Below are 13,122 nucleotides of genomic sequence, written 5' to 3'. Positions count from 1 at the left end.
GGACCTGAAAGGCATTTTGCAGATAAGGCCCAGATAAGCTGAGTGGTTTATAGGAGCTTACACGGGAAGCAAATGGCTAGATTTGAACTCTGGTCCTGTGATTTCAGGTCATAGTTACTAGGATGGAAACTGGGCTTTTCAGGGAAAAGAGAATGTTTTTCTAAACAGGCATAGAAAGTGATCATCAATAAACAAACTCAAGTGGTCAAGTTCCTTGCCTCTGGTCTCTAGTTTAAAGAAATGAAACACTCCTTTTCTTGGCCTGGCTTCCCTGTCTCTCTTCCTTGGGAAATCTTGGATACAATTCTTTTTTGTTTCACCAGACACTCTTGTCAGTTTTCTCCCTCCTTCTCTCCCCAACTAGTTCTCTCTCTCTCTCTTTTTTATGTTTAACAGGGCCTCTCATTGGTTTGGGATTGATTGAGGTTAAGGAGGCCTGCCAGATGCATCCAGTTGTTTGCTGAATGCAGCCTCAAATCTCTGAGCTGCTAGGGCTTTGTGCCAGTTAAGCTGCAGTGGGCTGGGGGTATCCATTGGCATTAAGCCTACATCCCAAACAGAACTCATCCATTCCCTTCTCGTATTTATTCTTTTTTTTTCCACGTTTCTAGTCTGGCCTTTCCCTTCCTAGCCTGAAACACTCTCTTTTATCTTATATTCCTGCTGGGTTTTCTGGTTCATCTGTTTAAGAGGGAACTGCTAAAGTGGAAAGAGTAAGGGACTTGGACTTAAATCTGTACTTGTCATTTATAAATGATATGACCATAGGAAAGTCACTTTTACCTTTCCCTGTACACAGTAGTTGTACTGTGTGCTGATATGCTTCAGGCTACAGCTGTAAAAGGTCTACTCTCACACTGTCACTGGGACATTTTTGCATTCTGCTCCCAGACTAAACGGTAGGTCTTTCATATTTTGTGTTTTATCGGTTGGTTAACAAGAGGCTGAGAAAGCTCCACACTCTTCTTTTTAGTGAGCTATGAACTGTACTGAGCCTCTCCTGGGCTCTTTCTTCTGAACTTTATTTTCATATCACACATTTGGATCCACTGCATATGGCTCAGAGTTGGTTATTTCACATGTGATTGACCTTTCTCTTTAGACAGTGACTGCCTTGAAATTAGGGTGTATGTCTGTTAGGGTTGTAGGCTGGTATAGTGAAAAGGGTGCTCAAATGAGGAGTCTTATGTTTGAATCCTGCTGAGGACATGATCTACATGTAGTAGTTTGGTTAAATTAAGAGTTAAAGGAAAGAGAGATAAGTCATGTTCACAGAGAATGGAATTTATTGATTTCAACAAAGGATATAGCCAGGATATATATCACCCTAGACATAGCAACTCTTTGATTTGATTTGGAACATGCAGCAGTTTATGGGAATAGCAGATATTCTATCCAAGAGCTGATTAAAACGGTTGTACTTTATATTCCCACCCAAGTAGTGCCCAGTGGAACTTAACTTAAGAAGACTATCTCACTCACATATTGATCACCTCAGTGTCTGCCACAGTGGTTGAAGTCTAGTAAACATTTGTTGACTGATTAATTGATTGAACATTGAGCCTTAAGCTATTTTGGAGTTAGCAATAAACAAAAGGAATTTGACATCCTTTAAAAAAAATATCTAGATTGAACAAGTCCTAGACAATTTTTAGTATAATAATCTTGAGGGACAACCTTGATTTGATGGATAGAGATGGCCTCAGAGTCAGAAAGAGCAGGGTTCAAGTTCAGTCTTTGATAAGTATTGCTTGTATGACACTGGAATTACTAGGAGTTCCCTCTTTTAATTGAAATCACAGATCTAACAAAGCCCTAATCTTTAGTGAACTAGAAAAAGAATACAAAGGCAGGTCTTGGGATTCAGTTGGTGATTTCTCAGTTAGGAATTCCTTAGTCATAAGGTTTCTTTCTGTTCCTTTTGGCCATGGCACACAATCTGACCAGACTGCCTCACTACTTGAGGAGGTGGCACAATGGTTACAGTTTTGGATCTGGAGTCACTATGATTCAGGTTTAAATCCATCCTCAGACACTTCCTGCCTCAGTTTCCTCACCTGTAGAGATAATAATAACATATACCTTTCAGGGTGTTGTGAGGACAAACTGAAGTAATATTTATAAAGCGCTTTGTCAACCCTAAAGTGTTATACAAATTGTTCTTTTTAGTTATTTAATATGACTTTTGTTTTCCTCATAGATATCAATCAACAAGCACTTATTGACCATATACATTGTTTGGTGTTCTGTGTTTGGGGATACATATACAAAGGAGAGGTAGTCCTTTCCCTTAAAGACCTTATGTTGCTGAGTGAAATGAGCAGAACCAGGAGATCATTATACACTTTAACAACGATACTATATGAGGATGTATTCTGATGGAAGTGGTTATCTTCAACAAAGAGAAAAGCTAATTCAGTTCCAATTGATCAATGATGGACAGAATCAGCTACACCCAGAGAAGGAACACTGGAAAATGAGTGTAAACTGTTTGCATTTTTGTTTTTCTTCCCAGGTTATTTTTACCTTCTGAATCCAATTCTTCCTGTGCAACAAGAAATTCGGTTCTGCACACATATATTGTATCTAGAATATATTATAACACATTAACATGTATAAGACTGCCTGCCATCTAGGGGAGGGGTGGAGGGAAGGAGGGAAAAATTTGGAACAGAAATGAGTGCAATGGATAATGTTGTAAAAAATTACCCATGCATATGTATTGTCAAAAAAAAAAGTTATAATTATAAAATTAATTTAAAAAAATAAAGTATATAAAATAAAATTTTAAAAAAGACCTTATATTGTCTATTAGAGAGCTATATCATATTCACAGATAAATAAACACTGTATGGATGCATATATACATATATATAGACATAATGCATAAGTACGTAAAAACAATCAAATGTGCACAATATATTAAGAAATATGTATATTACATAATTATCTATAATATATATGTGTATATATGTCTATGTGATACCTTGTATGATGCTTCATATACTTTATCTCATCTGAGTTTCACAAACCCCTATGAAGCCAATGGGAGAAATGCTTATTCCCATTCTATATATACAGAAACTGAGCCTCATAGCTTTTTAGAGATTTACTCATGTCTTCCTGCTAGTAAATATATAATAGGGATTTTAAACCTTGGGTTTTCCTGATTCCAAGCCCAACACTCTATCTGCTATTATAATACTTCCTCTTTCTGCCTAATTTATGTAAAGTGTTATATGGATGGTGACGCCCCCATCCCAGGGTTATTGTAAGGAAAGCACTTTATAAACCTTAAAAGCCCTATAGAAGTGTGGTCTCTTATTAGGCAGTTCATCCTCTCTGGTGTTGGTGGTAGTTGCTCCTGGAATGAGCAGAGCTCTAATCCAAAGAAACCTTGACTATGTCTGGTAGCAACCTGATTTCCTCTCCCTTTTCCCACTCCTCAGGCCTTGTCTTCCCTTCACAAGAAGCATCTATTTTATGTACCAAAACCAGACATATAAACATTATTGCTATATTTGGTCACCTCGACATACTTCATGACTTCCTGATTTTAGAGCAGTCATTCCCAAAGGAGTACACCATGGCACCTTAGCTTGATGAGTGTTTTGCTGGGTAAGGAGACTGTAAGTTTTGCTAGTTATGCTGCAAAAATTTTGAGGTTACATTATTGTAGATATAAATTTAATATAAATATTTAATATAAAAATGTTAATAATGACGATAGGTAACATTTATAGAATGCTTACTATCTAAGTACTTTATAATTATTATTTTATACAGCCCTGACAACAACCCCGGGACGTAGGTACTATTATTATCTCTGTTTTATAAATGAGGAAACCAAGGCAAACAAGTTAAATGACTTGCCCAGAGTCACAAGGATAGCAAATGTCTGTAGGTACTTTGGAATTCAGATCTTCCTCACTTCTTCTATCTATTGTGCCATCTGCCTTATTCAGTACATGACAAGCATAAGAGTCATGAAATACACAATATGGGCTTATAAGCAAAACTCATCAGATCTTGAGCTCACGTAGCATTGGACCAAAAAACAAAACAAAGACACAAACACAAACAAAACCAAAAACAAACAAACAACAACAACAAAAACCCAGATCCCTCTCATTGATCTTCCTTAGTTGCTAATATAAATGTACAGTGGGCTGAGATTACTCTTGGCAAAGCATCCTGTGCTGTGACCCAGAACAGCGTTTGAGAATTATGTCTTTTAGACATAATTCTTTATACATTAGAAAGAGTCCTTGATATTCAGGTTGGAAGACATGGTTTAGATCTGCTTTTGACAACTTGTGTGTGGGCGTGGCCAAATGGCAAAGCCTTTTAAATTCTCAGCTTCATCACCTTTACTTTGAAGAGCTTGGACTAGCTGATTCCTATGGTCCCTTGAGATACCCTGATCTATGATTCTTTGATCTGCTCCTCTGATCCAAGAGGGATCCTTGAGGGAAGGGGTCCTTTCCAAAGCCTGTCCCAGTTCTATCTCCTGCAGTTTTGGCTTCCCACATGAAACTATCGTTTTGTGGAGCCTGGGTGCCAAGCAGGGTGGTGGCTTTTTGCAAAGCCATCTTCATTTCCAGGAGTTTCTCTTAGAATAAACTGGCAAAATGGTATTCAGGGTTCCTATACTTAGGAGGATGAGCCAATATGGTGCAGTGGAAAGAGCTAGAAAACTCTGTGAGGCAGCATAATGTGTAGCAGACAGAATGCTAGATTGGAATAAGGAAAACCTGGATTCAAATTGTATCTCAGAGACTGTGTAATTAATCCTGAGCAACTTACTTTTCTATGCCTCGGTTTCCTAATCTATAAAATGAGAGGTTTAGGATCGATGACCTCTGAAGTTCTTGTTAGTTCCAAATCGATGCTCCTATGATTTTATGAAGTCCATATAATCTCCTTGAGCTTTAGTTTCCAAATTTATAAAATGAAGGGTTGGACTGTGACCTCGAGGTCTTTTCCAATCCTATGATATAACTCAGAAACACCAGAGTGCAATGTCCACACGGTAAGAGCAGCTGTTTGAGGAAAGCTAATGACTACCATTTGTTTTCCAAAGAAAAGACTAAACAGGTCTATTTTCCTCTGGAGAGGAGGGGCTGAAATGGAAACAACTTTAGTTCTAGAAATGAAACCTTTGCTTGTGGTTTTATTTTGAGATGATGTGGACTGGTTTCTATGCCATTGTTTTGGCTTCGGTATCTTTCTCTCATATATCCTATCCACCCCAGGGCTTTCTGAAAGCCTAGTGACAAAAGACTCTGAAAAGGGAGGGAGAGAGATGTCTGTTTTGTTCAGCCAGGGTTGGGAAAATAGATGGGAGAGTCTGTGGATCTAGTTTGTGCCCCTTTACTAATCTTATTTCAAGCTGATTCGATCTAAAGTGTCTGATTAATGGCCAGGAGAGAAGAGCTTGACATTTTCAGAGCCCAGAATGCTCAGCACCCACGTCATTGAAGGAGGGGATGAATGGTGGAATTGTTCAGGGGAGGTGTCAACCCTTATTTAAGTACCCTGGAGTGGAAGCCAAGAGCTAGGAGAGCCTGCATCCCTATCAGGATCCCAAGTGAGTATAAGAGCAGGACAGGAAACTCTCTTGATTTATGTTGCCTTCAGGGAGCTCTGCCTTAACTGCGGGCACCTCTTAACTGCTCCACTATTGAAACGGAAGATTCATATGGTTACTGATGCATTCATCAACATAAATCCTAGATTGAAGCAGATGTACTAATAATAGTTCACATTTGTTTAGCCACTCACAAAGCACCTACTTCACAACCTGTTGAGGTACATGATCTAAATATTGTTGTTCCCATTCTTTGGGTGGGGAAAATTAAGGTCCTAAAGGAAACTGAGGGAACTGATTACACCAAGTTCATATGGTTAATAAATAGTAAAGCCATGATTGGAAACCATTTTCCCTGACTCCAAATTCAGATTTCTTTCTCAAGAATTATTCAAGAACAGAATCTTGTATATTCTATATATATCTTTCTTTTTCTCTTATAGCACCTAGTGTTTGATGTTGAGCAAGTAGGGAATAAAGAAGTAAATTAGACTTAAACTATAATGATGCCATGAAAGGTTGGGTTGCTTGAAATATTTATAAATTTAATTAATTTATATTTCCCCAAGCCCCAGATAAATAATCTAGAATTGATTTCAAGTCACAATGATTCTGTTTTTTCAGGCACAGTGGTAAAGAGGAATAGCAAGTATGAAGAAGAGATATTGAATTTAGTCCTATTCTGCCTAAGCTTCTTTTTTGGCACGGTAGAAGTCTGTTATTATAGTTATGGGCATTGGTAGCAAAAAATAGCACCAGGACAGGGAAGGACCTTTGTTTTACTTGCCACCAATTTTAGTGTGATTATATTTGTCATTTCATTTCTCTGGGCTTCTGTTTCCTCTTCTTTAAAATATAAGGGCTGAACTAAATGGATCCTAAAATCTCTTTTACCTCCAAAATGTTCTATGATAATGCAGACCAATATGATGGATTTCCCATTCTTTAAAACTAGAATAAATATAATGTAGTATAGCCAGAATTCAGAACTGGGAACAGAGAAACTGAAAACGAATTTCTAACTTCTCATTGCTTTTGAGGTCCTACATCCACTGTCTAAAGTCATCTTACCTTTCCAACTTTATATCATATTACTTATTTATTCTCTGTGTTCTATGTTCCAGCCATATATGTGCGTACTTATCATGTGATATTTTATATTATAGCTATCATTGTTTTTCTTTTATCCTCTTATTTTTTAATTATAAGAATATGTCTTGGAATAGGACACTTCATCTTCCACCAATGAGCCTTTCCATTTGTGGTTTTTCACACTTGGGTTGCCTTACCTTCTTCACTTCTGCCTCTTAATTTCTTCTGTCTTCTGTGACACTCACTTCTTGTCTCATCTACTCCAGGAGGCCTTTCTAGGTCCCCCAGTGACAAATACCTTCCCCTCTCAAAGTATCTTCTTCTACCCTATTAATTGTTCACATGTAGCCTTCCTCTTTAGAATGTAAGTTCCTTGAGGGCAGGGATTGTGTTTTCCTCTTTTTTTTTTTTTTTTTGTATGTGTGTTTTCAACACTTTGCATAGTTCCTGGCTCTTATAAGTGCTCAATTATTGGTTATTGCATTAATATATTCGAAGTCAGGCAGTGTGTCCTATTGACACGTAGCCTACTGGTTTCTTTACTATGTACATTGCACAGTGTTCTGCACACTGAAGGTTGTTATATATTTGCTGAATTACTGAATGACTTGGTTTCAAATCTTGCTCCTCTGCTTATATCCATATAATACTGGACAAATGACTGGAAAAATGGGGCGTCAGTTTTCTCACTGACAAAATGAGTAGGTTGAAAGACATAACTGCCCATGTCCCTTCCATCTCTGACATTCTAAGTTGCAATATTTTGAGCTGTACCATTCCTCTGTGCTCTAAGATTCCTTCCAGCTCAGATTTTCTGTATTTTGACATTTAGCATTCTACTTGTTCACAAAGTGAAGCCTGGTGTAAGTGAGGGCCCACATTCAGAATCACAGGATTAAGAGTTGAAAGGAGTTTTAGAGGTCATGTAGTACTAATCTTATAGTTCAAGAAACTTAGGGTCAGAGAAGTTGAGTAATTTGCTCTTGGTCACACAGCTAATAAGTATCAGAAGTAAAGTTAGACCATTAGTCTTCCAGGCTTTAAGTCTACAACTCTGTCCACTGTGCCATGCTGATAATGTTGCATCATTTGCCTTCCTGCCTGCCCCACCCTTCCCCCTCCCAAGTCTCCTCCTATTTCATTAAAATAACTTTCAGGAGTGAGTACTTTTGGAGAGCTCAGTGAAGTTTTATAGACTCATTTGGATGAGTTGAGGTTGGATTTCAGGGAAAAGACTTTCTGGATGAGTTGAGAACTTAAGGTTGGAAACACCTTTGTTGAATTGAGAATACAAGGCAAGACAGATGCTTTGTAGGCAACTGAAAGAAAGGCTTCCCTCATTTTGGGCTATGAAAAGAAACCTGGAACTTTCTGGGTGTAATTATGGTTAAAACCTGTATAATTAACTCTGAAAATTGGAGGTTGAGGAAGAATTAAAATAAATGCTTAGTGGAAATTTGAGATAAGGGATGGGCTCAAAGCAGTGGCATATTACTCTGCAGAAGGCCAATGGAGCTTTCAAGTAAACAGGAGGAGGGATAAGTTAGATGCTGCTGTGTTGGTTAATGTTCATCTTTCAAGACATATAGTGGCTTTCCTTGTATTGTAGATCAGATTCAAGGTCATCCTCTTTTATTGCAAAGCTCTGTGCTTTGGTCCTCTTCCTTCCTTTGCCAACTCTTTGGCCATGGTTGTTCAGTCTTAAGTGATCATCATTTCTTTATCCCCAAGTCTTTCCCCTTCTATTTGTCAAGCTGTTCTCTCCTTTTATCCAAACAACTGATTCCTTGGGGCCTCTGAAAAGTTTTTGTGTCTTGACTCTAGCTGAGCCTCATTCTGTCCAGAGTTGGAATTCTCATAGGATCATAGATTCAATGCAAGAAGGGTCTTTTCGTTCAATTCACTCATTTTATAGATGAAGAAACTTGAAGTCCAAGTAATTATGATTTATCCAAGATCACATAGATAATGAGCATCAGAAGTGGGATTTGAATACAGGTTTTCAAAATTCAGAACCAAAACCTTGCTATATATAGCACATTCCTATGGCCCTTCCTTCCCCTCAAATTCCTACCAAATTTACATTTATTCATGGCCACTGCTCTGAAATTCACTCATTAATTTAATATATATTTATTACATACCTACTATATACTGAGGCACTATGCTGTATATTCCAGGATACAAATATAAGACAGGGTCCCTGCTTTTAAGGAGCTTTATAGGGAGATAATAATATTCAATAAATTCCATAAGCATTAATTTAGTCTCCACTATTTACTTATTTATTTATTTAGTGGATAAAAACTTTTTTATTATTATAGCTTTTTATTTACAAGATATATGCATGGGTAATTTTTCAGCATTGACAATGGCAAAATCTTTTGTTCCAATTTTTCCCCTCCTTTCCCCCCAATACATGTTAAATATGTTAAAGTATATGTTAAATATAATATATATATATATATATATATATATACATATACATGTCCATATAGTTATTTTGCTGCACAAGAAGAATCAGACTTTGAAATAGTGTACAATTAGCCTGAGAAGGAACTCAAAAATGCAAGTGGACAAAAACAGGAGTGAAAATGCTATGTTGTTATTTAACATGTAGTGGCCAACCTGCCATCTGGGGGGGAGGGGGAGAAGGGGAAAAATTAGAACAAGGTTTAGCAATCGTCAATGTTGTAAAATTACCCATGCATATATCTGGTATAAAAACTATTAAAATAATTAAAAAAAGAAAGAAAGAAAAGAAAATGCTATATTGTGGTTCACCCTCATTTCCTAGAGTTCTTTTGCTGGGTGTAGCTGGTTCTCTTCATCACTGAACAAATGGAACTGATTTGGTTTATCTCATTGTTGAAGATGGCCACGTGAGTCAAAATTGATCATCATATAGTATTGTTGTTGCCTTGTACAATGATCTCCTGGTCCTACTCATTTCACTCAGCATCAGTTCATGTAAGTCTCTCCAGGCCTTTCTGAAATCATCCGTTGGTCATTTCTTACAGAACAATAATTTTCCATAACATTCATATACCACAATTTATTCAGCCATTCTCCAATTGATGGACATCCACTCAGTTTCCAGTTTCTGGCTACTACAAAGAGTAGCCTCCACTATTTAGAAGAGGTATCAGCCCTGTCTGAACACTCCATTCACACCTCTGGTGGGAAGGCTTGCCAAGCCCTTTTCAGAGTATCTGCATGTCATCCAACTGTGGTTCCAAAGAAACTGCAATATGCACAGTGACCACATTCTGATAAAACTGTCTTGGCAAACGGGCTAAACCAGGGTAACTGACAGGTCTCATACCAGTTGGTCAGTTATTAGGGGGGTGTCTACCCCAAGCATATGAAGACTCTGATTTTGAGGATTTCTATCCCTATACTACTGAGAATGGGAAATGTAAAGTCAAATCAACAAACCCTTATTAAATTAAAATAAATATTAAATGTTTTCCAGGCACTGAAGTACAAGGAAGAATTCTCTACTCTCTGTGATAGTGGATTTTGCTATTGTTTACTCCCTTCAATGGATTGTGACTATTGAAGGTTCAGTAATGGTAGTGACAGCTTTCACTTCTATAGCTCAGAGATTTATTTCAAACCAACAGTTAAGAGTTAAGCCAGAAAATTTGACTCTCGAGTTCTGTTGCTGGATTGCAGCTTTGAAGGAAGGGATAAAAAGCAAAAGAGACATAGTGGGTCTTCGTGAACAGTTGAGTGACATGTCCAGGGTCACATAGCTAGGAATTGAGTGAGCTGAGAAGACAGAGACTACATCCACATGAATATGTAACTATGGAATTGTCATTGAAAACAATTACCCTTGTGCCTTAGAGTCAGTCCCCTATGTGAGTGTTTGGAGAGCCTATTTCCTCCTAAAACTAGGAAGAATAAGCAACGAGGGAACTATATTTCTAGAACCTTCTCCAAGCAACTCCTAGAACTCTCATGGACAATATTGCTTGAATCTCATCTCTGTGTGTTGTTACTTTTTTCTTTACATTTTCTTATTATTATATTTATCCTCAAATCAAATATCATTTAGTATGACCATTGACTTATGCATAGTAGGATAAAGAGGATTGCATGTGACATTGGATGGTTCTGTTATGGGCAGTTTGTTTTAAAAAAAAAAAAATCAACCTGTAGCTTTCCAAGCTGATCTGCTTGTTTGGCTTGGTGTATTGTTGGATTCTTACAAAAATTGAAGGAAACTATCCTTAACACTCCTTGATGGTGGACTTGCCCAACAAACTACATGGTCTCTTTTCTTTCTTTATAATTCACACATGAATTGCTTTTTAACTTAAAACAAAAAAAACCTTTTCACAATTTTTTTTAAAGGTAACTTCTTTGTAAGGGGGTTTCAAGTTCATATAAGATGCTTGGTCTTTTCTGCTATTCCCATTCGTCCTACCTTGCCCACTAACTTGGGAGTAAATTTGAGATTAAAGAGAAATTCTCCATGACTCATTCTCCTAGGCAAACAGCCTCCGGAGCTCCCACCCTGATAGCCTTCCTCTGATGGCCTGAGATCTTCCCTAAAGATCCATGGTACAATTGGGGTTCACCAACTTCCTTTCCATTTTATTGTAATGAATGATAGATCTTGGCTGTTGGTTTTTCAGCATATTTAAATAGTTTAGGAATCTTGTATCTATGTATTTATTTGGAAGGAATGTGAGTGACTTGCTGACAATATAATTTTGTTGTTAATGATGGTATTATGGTTACAACCTATTGTATTAAACCTTCGGAAGGCTTCCTTTGAACAATTTCATCTATGGCAAAGCACTGAGCTTAATTTTGAGAAAGGAAAGAATAAATAATGCACTCTATTTTCATTCAGTACGGATTAGTATTTGAAAGAATGTATCTATTCATTGTGAATCCAATACTATTTTAATGATACTTGCAGGAACTAAATTTCAATTCTTTTCTTTCTCTCTTAGTTTTTGTGTCTGAAGAACATTCGGACCTTCTTGAAAGTCTGCCATGATAAGTTTGGGTTGCGGAACAGTGAGCTGTTTGATCCTTTTGACCTGTTTGATGTCCGAGATTTTGGAAAGGTAAGCTTTGTTTTATCCATGGTTAACAGCTCTGCTGGCTCATGCCAAACTGATGGCTGTCATAGAATCACAGAAGGTGAACTGAATAAACATAGCAAGTTTGGACAACTCTAAAACAAAGACATGGTTTGGGAAACTTTAAAACAAAAGCACAGCTTGTTTTCCCCATGCCTCAGATGTTTGACAGGTGTAGATTAGGTTATGTTACAGAATGATTCAGAGGTCAAATTGTTGAAATACTAGTGGAAATAAGAAAGCATGTTTTAAATCAGAGTACATAAGAAGACTTCTATGGAGATATAAAGAGGGAAGAAAGAATCCTCAAAATAATATATACTTTCTGTGATGATGTCAAGAAATTCACCATGGAAAGGCAACAAAATTGATTAATTACATTGATTAATGTTAACCCTTTACAGTTAAAGTTATAGGGCATTCCACTTTCCTGTTAATTGGCAGTTTAATTTTTTTCAGGTAAAAATCCATAAAATGATTATGTATTTGTTGTGAAGTATCTGTAGTATCAAAACAACACTAACAATTTATTTTTTAAAAGAAAGCATCTTTTAATATAATAATTTAGAATGAGGTGATGCATGTGCAATGATAGGGTTTTGTAAATTTGATCCTGGGTTCTTGGTGGCTTTGAGTTAAAATTAAGGATTTTATTGACAGCTGGTGGTATGTAAGAAAAAAAGGGAAGGACATTTATTCCAATCTCAAATCTGACTTCCTTCAAGACTCAGCTTTAGCGCTACTCCTGCCAATAGGCCTTTCTTGATCCTTCCAGTTTTTACATCCTTCCACACTAAGATTACTTTCCATCTATGTATGTACATATGATGTCTTCTCAATTAGACTGTAAGCTTCTTGTGAGGGTCAACATTACTGAGATAGCTTGAAGATTAACTAGAACTTGATGCACAGTATCTTAGTTCTCTTGAAACACTGATTCCCAGAGATGTTCTTCAGATGTTTTTGCCATTAGCAGAAGGAAAATGATTAAGAGACAGGAAGCTGATTTGGAAGTTCATAGTAAGTGTCAAGTTATAGAAAAGCTTAGGCATCATTGGAAAACATGGCATGGTTGATATTTCTCATTTTAAATTGATGGTATCAGGATTGTAATAGCTCCTTGATGGATCCTGGGTCTGGAATCTTCGAGCACAGAACAAGTTTTTATGCTGCCTGTAATTCAGGTGTTTGTAAGTCACTTGGCACTCTTAAGAATCTATGCATTTACTTTACATTTTCTCAAGCTCTGAGCCACCCACTGTAAGAAAGCACCCACTTTTCTCATTACCTGAAGAGTGAATTTCCACTGGCTGATGGAAATATTATAAGATATTTATT

At 37.1% G+C, this 13,122-nt stretch overlaps 1 protein-coding gene across 5 annotated transcripts in view; it reads left to right on the top strand.

Moving 5' to 3' along the window:
• VAV2 (vav guanine nucleotide exchange factor 2) overlaps positions 1-13,122 on the top strand; it is a 432,898-nt gene that overhangs the window by 73,751 nt on the left and 346,025 nt on the right. For all 5 annotated transcript variants that reach the window (XM_074294054.1, XM_074294051.1, XM_074294052.1 and 2 more), the window contains exon 2: positions 11,653-11,769. In XM_074294054.1, coding sequence (XP_074150155.1) covers positions 11,653-11,769 — 117 coding nt within the window. The remainder of the gene's footprint in view (positions 1-11,652; positions 11,770-13,122) is intronic.

This window comes from Sminthopsis crassicaudata, chromosome 2 (assembly GCF_048593235.1).
Source record: "Sminthopsis crassicaudata isolate SCR6 chromosome 2, ASM4859323v1, whole genome shotgun sequence".
NCBI classification, from domain to species: domain Eukaryota; kingdom Metazoa; phylum Chordata; class Mammalia; order Dasyuromorphia; family Dasyuridae; genus Sminthopsis; species Sminthopsis crassicaudata.
The sequence above is the reverse complement of the archived record's forward strand: the minus strand, read 5'-3'. Positions and strand labels throughout refer to the sequence as shown.